The sequence below is a fragment of the Onychostruthus taczanowskii genome, unplaced genomic scaffold (genome assembly GCF_017590055.1).
Source record: "Onychostruthus taczanowskii isolate IOZ18803 unplaced genomic scaffold, ASM1759005v1 scaffold18, whole genome shotgun sequence".
In the NCBI taxonomy this organism is placed as follows: Eukaryota; Metazoa; Chordata; class Aves; order Passeriformes; family Passeridae; genus Onychostruthus; species Onychostruthus taczanowskii.
In genome coordinates this window covers 3,626,058-3,644,013 of record NW_024499017.1, presented here as the reverse complement: position 1 = coordinate 3,644,013, position 17,956 = coordinate 3,626,058, and the positions used below count along the sequence as shown (strand labels likewise).

The 17,956-nt window shown below is 37.2% G+C and overlaps 1 protein-coding gene across 2 annotated transcripts in view; it reads right to left on the bottom strand.

Annotated features, from left to right (window-relative positions):
• The window catches only part of FTO (FTO alpha-ketoglutarate dependent dioxygenase), a 219,623-nt gene that overhangs the window by 112,666 nt on the left and 89,001 nt on the right, over positions 1-17,956 (bottom strand). The window contains exon 8 of one of the 2 annotated variants that reach the window (XM_041400922.1): positions 9,680-9,804. The exons of the other annotated variant lie outside the window; for it this stretch is intronic. Coding sequence (XP_041256856.1) covers positions 9,680-9,804 — 125 coding nt within the window. The remainder of the gene's footprint in view (positions 1-9,679; positions 9,805-17,956) is intronic. 2 annotated transcript variants of the gene reach the window in all.

Below are 17,956 nucleotides of genomic sequence, written 5' to 3'. Positions count from 1 at the left end.
ATTTTCACTGCAGCCAGCAGACTTAATGGCAAAGAAAAAAAAATCCTCTGTGAGATTTCACTTAATGACACACATTATTAATTTAAATTACTTGAGCAAAGAAAAACATTTTAACTTTATATTGCTGTAACTTAGAAGCAAATTAAGATTTTTTTTTAATCATTGCATTATCATTTTGTCTTATTACATTAGTCTTTAGAAACATGCAGAGCCATCTTTTTAGAATCTCACCTTTCAAGGGAATACTGAGCTGAAGATGCAAAGCTAGTGAGCTAGTTAATCAGAAATAATATTATAAACTGCTGCCATCTTTGGGAAGGTGAACATGTGATTCATGTACCTGTATCCAAGACTACTCTCTAGCCAAGGCTTAAAGAATCATTAGTGAAATGCATTTTTTTGAATCCTTCAAATTATTTCAATAAAACTTTTTTTTTTTGTCCCTGGACAACATATGTGAAAATGTACAGATAAATGATGCAACAGTGTCACCTACAGGCAAGCAAAACAGTCAAAAACCTCCTCCAATATTGCACCCTCTTACTTCTCAAACCTTTTCCTCCCCTGCTTTCCCCTCCTCCAACCTTCCCCTCAATCCCTAATAATACACACCTGGATTTGGGGATTATCCATATCTCCAAGTAGAAAAAGAAGGGCAAATACCTCAAGTGCTTTCAGGATGGTCTAATATAAAATACTTAGATCTTTATGCAGTACACTGTGCCTTACAATAAACATGCTGTGCAGCCAGCAAGTCATCTGCACTGGAGTGGGGACTTGGATTGCTTCACCTCTCCTGAGCACTTTTCAAATTCAAACCAGTTAACAAGCTGGTTAAAAGTAATTCTGATAAAAATATTCTTTATATCTCAGGAAAACCAAAAGCTGACATTAAATGTGAGAAAATAAAAATGACAAAATGTTGACTTGCCTAAAAACAATCGGCAAAAATTTAACAGTATTGTTCAAACTTCTACAAAAAACACCCTCCAGCATTATTTGGCACTAAATCTAACTCCAGCATATCATGGGCATAATTGATGGATCCACTCAGCTTACCCTTGCAGAAAAACTAGAACACGGTCTTATTGGTAGCTCTTAGAATTCTCAGAACTCTCATTTTCCAACAGAATGCTCTTTTCTCCTAGTATTACTGCCTTCACTTTAACACTCAATAGACTTTTCTTGGCTTCTCCAACAAACTGCATTTTGAGGCCCTGTTTCTCAATCTTTTTGATACTGTTCAAGATACCTTTTTGTTTCAATTATTTCTTATATATCTGCATATCTCTGAGAGAGTTCTCAGTTGGCCAAGTTACTCAAGTAAGTCGCACAAAGTTATAACAGGATTTTCTTCTATTATTATTAATATTATATATTATTATATGCTCTAAGCACTGTTCCCATTTGGGGCTGTTGTCATTTATCAAAATAAGACAGACAATATGAGAACAATTTACGTTCTGTAACAGGTCCCCAAGTTCACTGTTTTTATAGAACCTCTTAAGCTTAAGAAATGCCAACTTCCCTTTTTAGCTATATTAAAACATCAGCATATTTCATAATTTAATAATTCCACAGCAATGATATTGAAGTATTGAAAATTCATATAAAATAAATGGAACAAATAATAGTAGCCAAATCAAACTCTTCAAATGCCCAAAAGATCTCATTAGCAGTGACAATAAGCAAGTAAATCAAATCCTGTTCTCCGGTTCATCTTAGTTTCTCAGATTAGTTGATACATCTCCAAAGCATTCCTTGACCTCCTTGTGGACTGCACTTCCCTTTCACCAATCTTCTTAAGATCCTCTGTCCCAGCACATGATTATCTGCATGTGCTCCCATAATTTTAATGCAAGCAAACTGCAGAGCAGTGCAACAGCCTGATCCTCTTTTTCACCCACAGCAATCCATGGCATTCACTGGCTCCTCACCACCACGGCCTCGACTGCTCACAGCACTGACAGCACATTGCTCACTTGCAACATCCATTCAATTTTTGGCTGCTCCAGAAGTTCCAGCAAGGGTACCAATTAGTGTCAGAGTAGCAGTTGCTGTATGTGATACACACACCTGCCCACCAGGGCTGGAGAACCCGTGCATTTTACATAGGCCATCAAACACAGATGCCCAGTGGGAATCCTCTTTGGCACTACCTACCTGAACCATATTTAAACTGCTGACCTGAAAACAAAAGGCTTTGTATTTCACTGCCAATCCCTGGAGCCATCAAGTTCTGTATAGGTGGAAAAACTTGATTAACACAAGGCTGACAGCCTTTAAGACTGAAGTCACAAACTTATGTAAGCATCTGCTCACTTACACTCATGGTATGACATGACCAGCACCATTTGGCTGGGTAAACCATTGAAGTTACCCTCTGTTTTGTCACCATTGGTAATGCATACAGATTATTTCACACACCTCCAAATTAAATATTTAATTCAGCGTTATGTCAGGCAAAGCTGTGACAATAATGGTACTAAAAATCATTAAAGTCCTGTTTCTATTTTTTTACAGAAAAGAGAATTCTGTCTTCAGAGTCTTTTAATTTTAAATGTCTAGTTTTAGACATAGTTTTGAGTTCACAATAAGTTTGCCAGTAGTTTAATGGATGTTACACACCATGACATTAGCACATTTTGCTGAAGGCAAAGGAAAGCATAGATGGATACTGCAGAAGAAATAGAACTCAGTGTAAGTAAAATAAACCTATGATAACTTTTTCATTCACTGGACCACTCACACCTCAGCCCTAGTTTATAACACCAGGTCTTTATCTAATATGGGCAGCTAGAGAGCACAGTAAAACACACTGAACTCTCCCAGCCTTTCTCCTTTTCCCCTGCCTCTGGTAGATACCATTCTCTCCTACAGAAAGGATGACAGCAGATGCTAATGCTACTTTGTGGTTCAACTGTCTGATGATGTGGCTAACACTTGGTCTCCACAGATTATAAATTTGTCACTTCTGTGATCTAGTCAATCTCCAGTACCCTGCAGCCTGGAAATGCAATAATCTCCATTTCCAGCATTCAGGTCTCCCAAAGGTAGTGAACAAATCATTGTCAAGCCACTGGAAAAACAACACTATCTATCTTTCTTGTACTGCAATTATGAAAGCCTACATAAATAAGGAAATGTCACCCATGCTGACTTTAAAAGCCTGTCCAAGTAAAACCAAACATAAAAATCATAAATAACTGAATAATATCTGATAGAGTGGGAAAATTCCTTGTCACATTTTTTGGAAGCTTTAATTTCACTATAAATAAGGACTAAATTTGTGTAATTTTCCAGTTTTGGGACTGCCATTGAATTCTTTGAAAAACTCATCTAGCACAAGAAGAAAAAAATCATTAAATCAAAAAAGGAAAATATCAAAGCAGTTTCATTTGGTAGTTACTCAGGTATAGGATTATGCATCTGTCTATGGATTTTAGAAGCGAACCATTAAAATTAAACTAAAATGATAAAGGAAACACTCAGAGTAAACAATCCCTATGAAGTGCCTTAATGACAGAGTCTGACACAAACACAGAGCTGAAGTTCTGCAGCTTTTCTTAGCCTGCCCTATAACAGCATTTGGTTTAGGCTGCTACACCACGTAACATTTTTTTGCACCATCTGTCTGTGTATATAGTGACATCACAAGGTAAGGGGCAGGATTTGCTCTAAGTAGCCACAGCTTGTAAACACATAGTCTTTCCAAGGGTAAGGGGTCAGGACAGTTTCAAAGGAACAGCTAAACAGCAGCATTTAATCAAGCTGTATTTCCATTGTTCTGAAGAGTACTTGTACCTATTGATCCCAAGCTTGGCTGCTTCAAAGACTCCTCCATTCAAGGAACACAGGTGAAAGACAGAGGCAGAAAACAGGAAGGGTCACGAGGAGCAAAAGAAATCTGGCAATAAGCAACTGGAGAAAAGTCAGAGGTCAATCAAGGCAGCTGATGTCTAAGCATAACTACAGCAGGAGAACTGACAACTTCATCCAAGTTGCAGTGTTTTCTCCATTCATTTGAAAGCTGCAAGGTTGGTTTTCAGTCTGACTCAAAGCATCCTCTTGATTAACATACAGTATTCAGGATTACTCAGCCACAATTTACTTTCTGCACATTGTCTAAATATATTTATGTTCTGAAAACCTGGTTTAAGCTTACATGCTGGTGCTGAACAGTTTCAGTTTCTTCTTTTAAGGAGTATTCATACACATACATCTCGAGTATCAATGTCAAAGAATCCAAATGTCATTTTCTCTTTTTCTCCCTGTAATTTCCAAAATGGTGAGTCAAAATTCTGGTGTATGCTCATTGCTAACTTACCGAGACCCACTGTCCAGAGAGGACAACTGTTACCAAAAAACACACTGGAGAGCATACAGCTGTATGTACTGAGATCCTTATAAGAAACATAGATACTGGATTCCACAACATAAAAAACAACAAAAAAAAATTCTGTCATTCCCATTGACATTCTCAGACATGAGACATTCTCATGTCTGTTACACAAAACAAGAAGTCTTAAACAACGCAAATACTTCCCCCCACTCTCTGACACACTTTGATACCTCTGTACTTTGTAAAATCTTGGCAACTGGTGTAGCTGCTATTGTAGTATTTTGTGAAGAGTTCACATTATTTCATATACTTATCATCCAGCCAGGTCTGTGGGAGTTAAAAAAAATTCCATATTTTTCAACCAGTCTTTGAACTGGTATTATCACATTTGGTTTGAAAAACAGCATTCATGAGTTCCTGAAAATGCACAAAGCCTGTGACAGAAAGGAAAAAGAGCTCTGATTTTCCCAAAGCCCATGTTTACTTCTTAAACTACAGAGGCAACACAGTCCTTTTTTAAATCAACACCACCTTCTACTGGAGCTAAAAAGAGTAAAATCTACCTCAATTACTCATTAATTATGATCTAAAATTCCAAGGTATAAGGAGGTTAGGCATAAGAAGAAAAAATGAACTTTTCCTTCAAAACAGAAAATAAATAAAATCTTCCACTTTGTATCTTATTTAACATGCATGCTATTTTAGGTTTCCACTGTAAGATTCCTCATTTTTCTTATTATAGAATTGAAGAGCTTCATCCAGATTAGGACTCAATTTCCTCACTAGGTCCCTATAATTGACATTCCTATATAAAAATTGACATAAAAATCCAGATTTCACTGCTGAGAGCTAAGACTACCTCTGTAGAATAAGTGCTCATTGTAACTAGAAAAAAATACATACCTTTAAATTGTTATATAAAATTGTGAGATCTAAGAAGGGGTTTGACAAAGGCAAAAAATGCTGAGGAATTATAGCTCACATCTGACTTGAAACCTGAAACTAACATGATTTGTCACAAGTAAGAGGTTCTTTTTCCACTGCCATGCAAAATGCAAGAATATAAAAATTCTAGAAATACAGTGACCCAGTCTACAAAATATTATGGGTTATAGAATGACCCCAGAAAAATATATCTTTTTACTGTGTTATTTTAATGATGCAAGGTTATAAGTTATTGATTTTTACAAGATATAATCAATTAACACTTTTCTGCTCTTTATCTCATGAACCAGAAGAATTTTGTGATTACTTTGGTACAGAATATTTATTGAATATTTATTCTGTTTTCACTATGTCACTTTGCCATTAGATGATTATTTAAAGAGAAGTTAAGATTTCAGAATTTGGATAAGTAGCACTTCAACAATCATAAATCATTTTATCAAAATTTCCACTTCCTTATGTCTGTCTCCAAAACTTTACATTTTCCAATATCTGGCTGAATTTGACCTAAGAGAAATGGCACAATTTCATTGAGGGAAATAGCAAAATAGACATCAGAGTCTGTGTTACAATAAAACTATTTTGGACTAATACAATTTTTCCACTTGGAAACTCCATACTTTAGCAAAGGTTTAACTAACCATATTTTTTCCTAGCAGTCAATATTTTCAATGCAGTTAAACACTACCCTTTAAATTAATCTCTTGTTGATTTATTGAAGACAAATTAGTTTGGTAGTAAATGTAAGTCTATGAAAAATACAACAAAAACCTACTACCAATTAAGTGCAGTATGTCATGCAAGCATTAAAGATAATGCTATTATAACATGATACAAGCTCTATTAGGAGAAATAAGAGCTACAATTTTATTTAACTGTAGCCCAGCCCTCTCAGGCACATCTGATCAGGAAAAGTGCAACATTCTCTCCTGAAATTCAAGTACTTTTGTCTTTTCCCCCTGTTTCTTTGTGATATAACAACTTTTCTGGTTCCAGTTAAAAAGTAAAAATAAAAAATGTCAATAACATCATCAACAGGGGAAAATATTAAAGCCTTTTTAAAAAATGAATCAGGTGCAGATATTGAACTGTACTTTCTCATCCTTTGTCTCACTTTTCAAATGATAATTTCTTCCACAGTCACCATTAAATCTTGATCTATTCCAGCTCTCTGTATGGGTCATTGATTCTAGATGTACCATGGTTATTTTTAAATGTTTCCCTTTCGTAGAGAAAAAGAGGGCTGTCTAGAGCCAGATGGGTAACTTCACACTTCATTTATCAAACCCAATGCATTAGACTCCACCCTCTCTTTCCCACTATTGCTGTTAAATTTCCATATAATTTGGTAACAATTTTCATTATCATACAGTGACCCTAAAAAGTCTATCCAGGTTTGCACGGTTAGTCCAAAATTCACAGCTGTTCCCTTCACCCTCTGTTTATTACAGTAGAATCTGAGGTTCCCCTCACTTTGTAAGCTGAACAGTGACCTTCTGTAAGCAGAGGTCAAGAAGGGGTCAGTTCAAAGGGCTAGAGCAGCTCTTTAACAGCTATAACAACCTGTCCATCAGGCCCTATCGCGCAGTATAAACAAATCCGGGGCTCTGGAAACTCTGGACCATTTCTGTTAACACTCAGAGGACATTCACTGAGTCCTACCTGAAGTATTTTGGATCACTACCACTCAGAGAACAACTTGAATCCCTGGAAGACCTGCTCAGATACTTAAGATACTGATGTCATCTTTGCATCACAAGTCTATGAAATGGTGAGTGCGACACGAAGCACACTGCCATGAGTTTTGGGCTGTGAAGCTGAAATAAAATCTTAAAGAGTCACTTCAGCTCATTAACATGCAGAAACACTGGCACAACTTAAAGTAAATAACATAAGAATATGCTTTAACTGAGTAGGTACATACCAGAAGAGTTCATATGCTTCTCTCTGGGAAAGGATAAATTTCCAAAAGTTCAGTCAGCTTGTATTACCAGTTTTTTGGTTGTTTTTGTTTTATTTCAGGTGTTAATGACACAAATAAAACACAAGAAAGAACAGAATGACTACATAACTCTACAAAGACCAAGTGCAGAGTGAAGTTTTGTGCCAGCTGCCCTCCCTTCATTGACCTAAATTTCTTGAAGTTGTACTGTTCATAATCTGCTCTCTAATGCACAATGTAAGGTAATTAGAGTCATCTGTATTTAACTTCCACAGGAAAAAAATTCTATTATCTAATCTAGCTGATCCCCTGATAGCCTGTTGAAAGTAAAGTACTGTAACCTATTGCCTGCCCTTTGACAAGTGCTAATTATTTCCTGTCCAAGCACATTTTTCTCATGTAATTCCAAAGTACACAATAGACTGATCTCTAAAACATGGGCAGCCCTGCTCGTACCACGGCGGACGTTTTATAACTTTCAGCACTGTGTGCTCCATGGCTGCCACAGCCAGTGTTTCATTCCAGACACCGAGCTGAGGCTTTGATGGAGCCAAGTGAGGTGTATGGTAACAGTCTCTTTATGCAGATCATATGGATGGGACCCCCAGATAGGTCACTGGGATGGGAAACATCAAATAGAAAGAAAAAGGATTATGGATATTTAATACTCAAAGGACACTTTCTTTCAGAACTTTCAATGCACAATGCTCTCGATATTTTCTTTCAGGTGTTTGGTTTTAAGAAGGCCTGCACTTCATCTGCTTGTGCCTCTGCCACCCCCAAGAGGTGCAGCTTTGCTGTGTCAGAGGCTGGGCTGCGTCTCCAGCTGCAGCCCTGGCCCCAGCCCCAGAGCTCCCTGTGAGCAGCAAGTGGGGCCAGGCACACTGAAAGCCACAGCGCTGCTAAATCACTCATTACTGCCATGATTGCTGATGATTTTGTGTATGAGGAAATCATTGTTAGACAAAATGAACTCTAAAAAGTATTCCACTCATTAGAAGCTTTCCATTGTGTTTCATAACGAAGATGCGCATATCCCACAGAATAAGTGATTTCCTCTGTTTCAACATAGCTAAAACATTTGCATTATTTAGTAAGCATGGTGATGGAAGGCAAAAAAACAAAGAAACACCCCCCCATAACAAACAAAACAAACAAAAAAACCACCAAATAACCCAACCAATTGAAAAAAACCCAAAAACCTAACAAAGCCACCATAAAAATCCCTTATATTGTTCAAGAAGAAAAAATTAAACCCCACAGAATAATATGGAAAATATTTTAGAGCCAGCTTACTCTGAAACCTTAAATGAGTAGCATACAAGCAAACATTCCATACTCACTGGAACACAAACTTATTAAGCACAACCTGTAATTTGTAAAATAATTACGTGTAATTATGTTCAATTTTTATCTAAAGTTTCTAAAATGTTTCAGTTTCATTTGCTGTAATTATGTGGAGCAGAAAAGATACCCTAGTGTCAGACCCAAAATCTACAGATAACATTTTAAAAGCAATCTCAGAGTCTTCAGGAGCTACACTAGCAAAATACAAGAGATCTCCCTTAACGTTAATTAGTGCAGGTAAAAAAAATCATGCCAGTTAAACACTAAATTTAAATAACAAAAATATGATTTAAAAATACTTTTGACTAAAAATTGTATTTAATTGTAAGTAAGGAACATCTCCAGGTTTTAAATAATAGCTGTATAATTGGCAGAAAAACTTCAGATTGCTAGGTATTTCATATACATATAAAATATGAAAATAATAGATTATAAAATTAGTATAAACCTGTAGCTTTTAGACATTGGTGTGAAAAAAGGTGACATCAACTCATTTAGCAGCCTAAGAGAAGAACAAGGTAGAATGTGATGGAAATCCTCTTTCACTGACCTCTTTCTGAACAAACTAAAAGCACAGCGTATCTGGTGCTTCTGAAATGCATTCAGCTGACTATATTCCAGCAACACAAACCCTTCCAAACACAAACATAAAACAGTTTTGAACATGTTGATAGCATCTCCTGATCTGTGTTCTCTTTAAGAGCTCTGGTACAGTAAAACAGCCCCACTTCATGAGCTCCAGCAGTTCACACACGTGTGCCCATCTCACCCAACACCATCCACTTAACTCCAGCAGGACACCACAGGGAAATAGAAGGAGCACAAGCCAAGAAGTGCAGTTTTAGCAGAGCATTCCAGCAAAGAGCATGGCTGATACTGGCAGCAATAGGTGGAAAACCAAGGGCATTTTAGGTGGCAGCACTCCTCAGATCTGAGTGCTGCCTACCAAGCTGCTATCAGTAGTCTGTACTGTGTGAGAGCAGTGTACCCACAGAAACATGGACTATCCCAGTCAAGGAATTACTGTTTGAACAGTGAAAATTTAAATTTTTTTTTAAAGTCACTTTTCCCCACTCAAGGGGATTTATAGGAGTACTTCTCACCTTGCTGTCCATTCTTTACGCAGCTTTTGTCTCTCCTTAAGAAGGAGCAGGAAGCAGCTGATGGTCTCATTCCTTTGTTCCTCAATTTGTTGCTCTTTTCTAACCTCAGAGAGGACCAGACTTGTCTTAAAGGGAGGAAACACATAAAAATTATAATCTAGAAATAGGAAACAATGTGTAAAATTAATAAAAAGCCCATAAGCAAATAAGGACAGTAAATCAATAGCTTTTTTTATTACAGTTCCACTGCTGACAAATCAATACAGTAAATGATGGTTAGAAATGGCTACCATACATTTGGTATTTAATCAATATACATGGCACATAAGGTAAACCTTAAAATCTCATTGCCTTAAGTATCACACTAAGACACCGTGCATTCTAGCCCACATTTTCTTGAGGCATAGTTATTTTCTAAATATTATCTTGTATCAAATAATATCAGAAGTATTTTCCTCAATGTAGCATTTGTATGGGGGACTTCACCCTCCCCTTTGCTCATTGGTAAAGCTGTTGAATACCTGTTTGTACTGTATCTGCTGAATGGAATTTCTGCTGATGTCCACATGTTCTCTTTATTGTTAAATACTTCAAATAAACAAGTTATAAAGTCTTTTCACATACGGAATAAACTAAAAACTGATCCAAAATATACAGATATGCATGTAATGGATTTAAATAATCTGTGAAGCAGGATGACACTCAGTCTCTGCAGATCAAGTGTTACTGCCCTTCCCAAACATTGTGCTGACAATTAATGTTGATCTAAGAGCCCTGGGGATGTTCTTATCACCCTTCATCCTCCCACCAAGCTAACTCCAGCTCCCTCAGTCCATCTTTTCCTACTCACTCCTGCACCATTTTTTCCTCTTCTTTCCCTGCACCTCCCCATGTCTGCCAAGCTGGGAAGGAAATTGTTGATGCTCAGCTACCAACCAGTCCTATATCCACCAGCACCCACATGCTCCTCCATGTGCAGAAGTGTCTCCATGGCAGCGACTGAGTCTCTTTTCCTTAAGTGAAGATATTACATTGCTTTTTTCATCTTAATCAGCCTCCCACAGACATGGAATTATTTTTTATATTCTAACCTCCAGTCACATGTTCTGCAAATGTACCAAAGCATCTAAATGTTTTTGGGAAGGATGAGAGAACAGATAGAATTCTTGCACAAACCTGTTTTCTTTTCACAGAAAAGGAGGCAAAAAAAAAAGTTTCTGACCTGGGAAGTTGTGCATGTGAGTTTGAAAAAACAACCAAACATAACCAAGAGCTGCAATTCCTATTCCCAGCATAATCTACCTCATTGGAACAATGTGACAAAACACATCGCATTTTGCCTCCTCCTCAATATCATATACACATTACCTTCTGTCCTGCCCAACTAAAATTCCTCTGGGAATTCTGTGAGAGAAATTATTGTTATTATCTTCAGTTTGTGAAAACAGATCTATCCTCATTCTGATAGGGTTGTGGTTTTTTTTTTCCCCTACAAAAAAAATGGTAACATGCAGATAATACACTTCTTAAGCTATGTAAAGTAGGAGTAGCATTGTTACTGCTACGGTAATTCCAAGAAAGAAGCATGACAGGGTTCACAGAGACAGAAAATAAGTTTATTGCACCAGCATCACAAGTGAAGAACAAAAAGCATCTTTCTCCCCACCTCCCAGCTCTATCAGTTGGCCTACCAAAAGGCATTATCCCATCATACGGGACTTAAACATCAAAAAGAACATTTTCTTGTAAAAACCCCAAATGTTCAAAACTCTGTCTGTACAGATCACATTCTTGACCCTGCTTTGACATTACAAAGCAAACAAAAAGCCAGAGAGCATTTTCAGATAAGGATTCCATGACACGGGTTTCCCTTGCACTGACCTACAACATCTTTTCCACAAGCTCTAATATCCGCCAACCTCAGCAATCCTGACCTCAGAGCCTCATTGCCAGCAGCTGCACAGTTTGAAGCAGGATTTGATAGAGGACTTTAGCAAGTGAAACACACTCACATGAGCTGATGTACATTCTTTAATGGTGAAAATTAACACTCCTTGTCACTCACAATAAATACACCTACTAAGGCTTTAACTTTTGTATTTATCATGTACAAGACTTGACAGAGCACTACAACCAGAGTTTATCTCTGTATTATAGGATGATCAGGTTGCAGCCATACAACGAGGCCACAGTCCACCAAAATTTGCCTTTCAGAATGTTTGGATGGCCATTTTATTCACAGAGGGACAGGAAAATCCACTGGTGATGGTGTGATGTCTGCTTCTCCCACAGACTTCAGCAAAGTCCCAAGTTTAATGATGCCATGCCTCACAAAGCTAAAAGTACAGTTATTTGCTGCAACAAACATCAAGATCTCCTAAATAAATGATTCAGAAAGTGCAGAGCGTGGAAAACTGTGACTTGCTACAGAATTTTCAGTTAAAATCTGGTGAAAATATGATGTCAATAGAGTATTATCAGTCAGAGATGAGTGATCACTTCCCCAAGTATTCACAATCACACTGTATGTGATATGGTATGAATTCTGTTGACCTGGTCAAATTGCAAGTTTAGTCCTGAGTTTCATTAAGAAAAGTCCCCTCCATCTACAGAAACATCATAATTCCGGAAACTGAACATAATTTATTTTTTACTGAGAATATAATTATATTGCTCCAGCCTTCTGTTAACACCTTTCATTTATGTGGTGATGTACATGGCTCAAGTCAAACGCATAGTTTGACACTGACATCATAAACGCTTCTTTATTGAGCCCTGTGAGTACAGTCACAGCTACCTGGAGGGTGAAATAGTATTATTAAGCAACATACAACAACAATACATAGCAATTTAACTGATTTACTTGTTTTCTAACAGTGCTGAAAGGGCAGTAAGGTCACCTGGAATGCCAGTGCAGGGCTTGATGGGTAGCTTTTACAGAGGCATTTCTTAATAACTTGCTATTCTTATAATAGCAATAAAAGTCTCAAAGTGTAACAAATAAAGTAGCATTCTGGATAAAATAATATTATAAAGTATGTTCCTTTGAAAGTTGTCTTTTCCATGTAACTTGGTTTTGGATTTATTTTTAACAAGGGGATTCAATATATTCTTCGACTGATAAAGGTCAAGGGTTCAAGAAACTCGGTCAAAGATGTTATCAGCTGGGAAAGCCATTTCCTCACATCAACACTGATAAAAACCCATCAGAAACCTGGCTGATACAACCCCTGCTCCGAAGAGCAGGAATGACCTTCTTTTGAACATCGCTATAGTCGCACATCCCATCAAAGAAAATCTGATCTTGTGTCTCAATTCTTTTAATGACAGATAATTGGCTGCAGAGGCCCCCTCTGCCCAATGCTGAGTGAAGCCTTCACAATTCTGAACTGGACTCAGCACTGGCTCAGGGGTTTTCAGCACACTTGGGACTGCAGGACAGTAGAATAAATAAACAATGCAACCAGCCCTACAGCCTGTCTTATCTCATCCTTGTGTTCACAGAGATTCTTGAAGGTGGTAATGTTTACAAACTGGTGAAACTTTCTTTCTTCTGCTTCCTGAGCTGTCAAAAAACATATCCTGGACAACCTAAGCAAGGAGATTACGCAAATTGCTTATCACTTGTGGGAAGCAGCTCCCGGTCTCATTGGCCAGCATAGCTCTTTAATAAGCAGTACTGCTAGTATTTTCACTAAATCTTACCCAATTCTCCTTACAGATCTATAGGTGTATTTAGGGCTTTCCTTGTAAAACCCAAATGGGAAAAGTCTTAAAAACACACAACTAACCTCTCAAAAAGCATAAAGCTATGTACACACACACGTGTACATGTACACATATATCAGGAGCAAATCCAGCCTTTTACATTAAATACAGTATTTAGGAAACTCTACTCTTTGCCTTCCTCCTGGTAGAGCAGCAGAACTCAATTCAGCATCTTCTGTAAGTAAGAAAGTAAGGTTCTAAGATCAGATTTCAAGAGACCAACACCCTATTTCTCTCATTATCACCAACAAAATATATCAGTGACACAGGACTGAACAGAAGCTGTTATAATGAAGTCTTTCTATTCACCCAGGATATGCACACAAAATTAGAAACATAACAAAGCCAATCTAGGTATTGTAACAGGTTTACACTATTTTTCCGTAGATATGCAGCAGAAGAAACTCTGCTTTAACATCCATAGGCCACTACCCTGCTGACCTGCGTGTCCTGGATGAATATCACAGCTGAACTGCATGTCCTGGGTGAATGCCTACAGACAACCAAGAAAAAACAATATCTAAACACTCCAAACCCCACACTGGTACATTTTCAATTTTATATAGCTAGATTTTTTCCCTTTCTTCAATACAGACCTCATAAGGAGTCAGACATAAGGTTAGAAACACTGTATAACTGGAGACATGAAGCTTAGTGCTCTGTCAAACAAATTAGCCTTCAGTCTGAACTAAAGTGGCACTTGGGACACTTTGCCTCTTGGTCCTACTTTGTTGGATCAACAAATCAGATTTTTCACTCAAAGTTAAGATTTAATTTACTCACCATCAGTTTAAATAGGATAAACTTCTGAATCTTTACCAATCACTTCTACTTTAACATAGCAGACATCTCTAAAAAAAATCAATAACTAATAGAGAAAGGAAAAACAAAGAGTAAAATCTGTAAACAGAGCTAAAATGTTATTCTGTATTTTCCCTGTTATTTTTGTCATTTTATTTGCTTTCAGTGAAAGAAGTTTCCTGATGAAATTCTATGAAACTAGAACATGGTCCCTTTTAGAGGGGAGGGAAAAAGAACCTGAAGTCTATTAGGCCATGTTAATTTAACATGTTGTAACTCCTCCATGATAAAAAAGCTAGTAATTGATTACAAAACCCTGCTCATTTCTTCTTTACTTTTAAAATCTCTACTTAAAATATGAGCAAATGTGCCCATTTTCATTTATACAATGGAAACAGCCAGTATGGTTTAAGTTATCACCCGGTAATTTGGGCACATTAAACCCAATTCTCTGCCTTTTGTTTATTAATTCACTATGCCAGATATCACAGTTTCACTCAGCAACCCTCATGTTCTGGATGATATTGAAAAATGAGTCATGTTTGTCAAAGAAAGTTTAAAAAAAAAAAAGGTAAAGAGGAAAAAAGTGTTGTTTATAGAAGCCAGCTGCTCTGGCTTCGGCGCCAGCAGCTCTTCATCCTGCTATTTTACGCTCGCAACCCCCACTGCCCCCACTGGCACAGGTACAACTAAATGTTGACTTCAATGCTTCAGAGAGCACTCAACTGATTCTGTACATGATTAATTGCCAAAGACATGGCTGACCATATGGAACAGAGAAAGCATCAAGTAATTCATACTTCTGTATATGATCATTTGGCCCCTGTTGTTTTAATGTACAGGAAAGAGCTAGTATAGCACAGACCTGGTGTCTTGCCCTTGACAGCCCATTAAGAAATCTCAAAGCACCTAGTTGAAGTTATGCTGTTGGCTTTTCAATAGCAGCCTAATAAAACAGAAGCAAAGCTTTCCAACTAGTCTTAAATCTTTCACATACAGTACATTAACCACTGCTGCTACAACAACTGGTTTCTTATGATAGGAAATGGGATTTGATTTCTAGCCTCTGCATACTTACTGAAAGCCTTTTTCTGACCTTTGGAGGGTTTACAAAATCATTGTTCGTTTTTCCTGCCATTTTCCCAGTTTCTTGCCATGGTGATCCTAATAGATTTGTTTAAGGTTCAGTACATTCTACTCTTACTAGCTGTTGTATGCAAACTGTGCAATGAAGGTAGGCTCACGGGAACTGAATGGAAAGAAATTATTATTAACTATTTTCTTTCTGAGATTCAGAGTAGCCACTGCAACATCTAAACCAATTTATTTTTAAGGAGCCTATAAAACAAAACAAAAAATTCCTCAAAAGAAGCAATATACTAGCATGTGCTTTCTTTTATCAGACTGGAGACAAATCATCAAATTTCTTTTGAGAAGGAAGGACAATTTATTTTAAAGCTGTAGTATTCTCAAGGATTTCTGACACAGACCTCAAGAAAAGAAAAAGGTGCAGACTTGGAATATATGTCAGTATCATTAACTGCTCTATATTAGTTTTATCTACTGTTAACATCTTTTCAGTCATATGCAGTCAAAGAAAAAACATTTAAATAATGTTTCCCTGTCAAAGCTCTTAAGATGACAGTGCTAAAAAGTTAATCCCCATCCTCACAGATCTTCTGGCAGTTTTGACATACGTTGGCAAGGATGCATTTGCTGGCACCTTCCAACAGAAAATATTTACATGGAGTTTTCTTGTCTGAGGATTTTCTATTTGAGTAAATGATCTTCATGATCTGAATGGTCTTATATGGGAAATTCTAACCACTGGACATTCATCAATGGTAATTTCCCAGGCTGAGAATTCAGATAAGACTATTAATACTCCAACAAAACACAAGAATAATCTGCAAGTCAACATAAAACTCCCTAACTATTCTGGTTATTGATTGAGAACTTATAACATCACGGGGTTTAAGACAAACATTATGTCTGTTTTTAAATAAAATATAAGGAATACAGAATTTTACAAAAGAAATAACATTTCAGTAGCATAAAAGGAATGGAAACTCAACTTGTTGGTGTGAAACCATCGCCACAAAGATTATACATTCTCCCCTACCATTATATTCAATGGTGCACGTCAAAACTAAACATGTACATAACCCAATTATAGAGCAGAATGCTTAAAGTCAGACATATGCTTAAGCTCTATATACAAGCCGACATGCATTAAAATGTAGGCAGCCCTGCCTGGCTTTGAGGTATTCACTGCTGACAACAAAGGATGAATACCTGACTTGATAGATGAGTAGTTTGACCTAGAAAAACCTACAGCGAGTAGATCACTTCGACATTTGCAAAGAAACTGTAGGTTTTGTCTGCACTAGAAAGTTGTTCCATTTATCTATACCTGTGGAGCTAAAGCAGTACATTTTCTAGCTATATGAGTTTGAAAGTCATAAATTAAACTAGGTTGAGCTTATTTGGAAATAAGCATTACCTTTATGCCTATAAAAGAATATTTATACCAGGGTCTTGAACCATATATTTACAAAAAAGGAATCCAAACAGAAGTAATGCCCAAGTAATTTTTGGTTACTCTGGCATGCCACAACTGAATAAATTTCCAATTGAGAGAAAAATATTCTTTTTACTGGATGATTTAAGCAGTTATGATGAGTCTCTGTGAGATATTCAATATGTAATTACAAACTAAAAAATGTAAAAAGATCAACACTTTCAAAATATTTTTGCTGCACTAATTGGCTTGGCAGTGTTCTAAAGGTGAAGTATAATCTACCTCATTGTGAAAGAGCAACCAAACCACTTAAGACACTTGGAATAAGAGTGGCTTAGCATCTTCAGATGTATGGGTGACTGAAAGGTTACCCTTCAACCACATTCTCCCAGAGCATGGCCCCTCCACCTCTGAATCATCAATAGCACAAAGACTGAGGCAGGCCTAGCATACATAGTGGATTATATGAAGTGTAAAACATTGTGGGGAAAAAGCTTTTGAAAGAAGTCAGGAAAAAGAAATCATGCTTGCAAGAAGATCCAGCTGACAGGCCAGTCCCTAACAAGTGAATATGTTTGAGAACATTGTGAATGCAAGAAAAGAACACGCCTTTTGTTTCCAAACCTACAGTGTCTTTACCCCAACTGTTGCCTGCATGGCTGAACATATGTTTTCTGAACAAGAACTGAAGCAGAAAGTGTTCTTTGTTATAATTCACTCCTTTGTATACACCTCCCTTTTTCCATTTTGGTCACATGCAAACAGTAGTTACGTCGAACACTTAAGTTCTGAAGGACTGCACAGCAGTGTATGCTTCAGTGATTATCTGCTATTGCTGAAATCAGTTGAGCTAAGATGCACTACAAGACTCACTTGGCTAATCTGCACTCTGGACAGCCTAGATTTTGCAGTGCTGAATCACGCTGAGTACAACCTGCACATTCTCACTCAGCCAGCACTCCGAATTTTCATCATCAATTATGTGCAGTTCTAATAAGCACTGAAGAATTATACAACAGATTATTTTATGCATTCAGAAGAACTCAAAAGAGTACCCAGTAAGTTTCTTAGCATCTTAAAATTAACATCATCAACTATTATGAATAATTTAGGGTGGAGGAGAGATGAGAGGAAAAAATTATGGACTTCAAAGCCAGAAGTAGGTAATACTATCTCACAGGCACTGA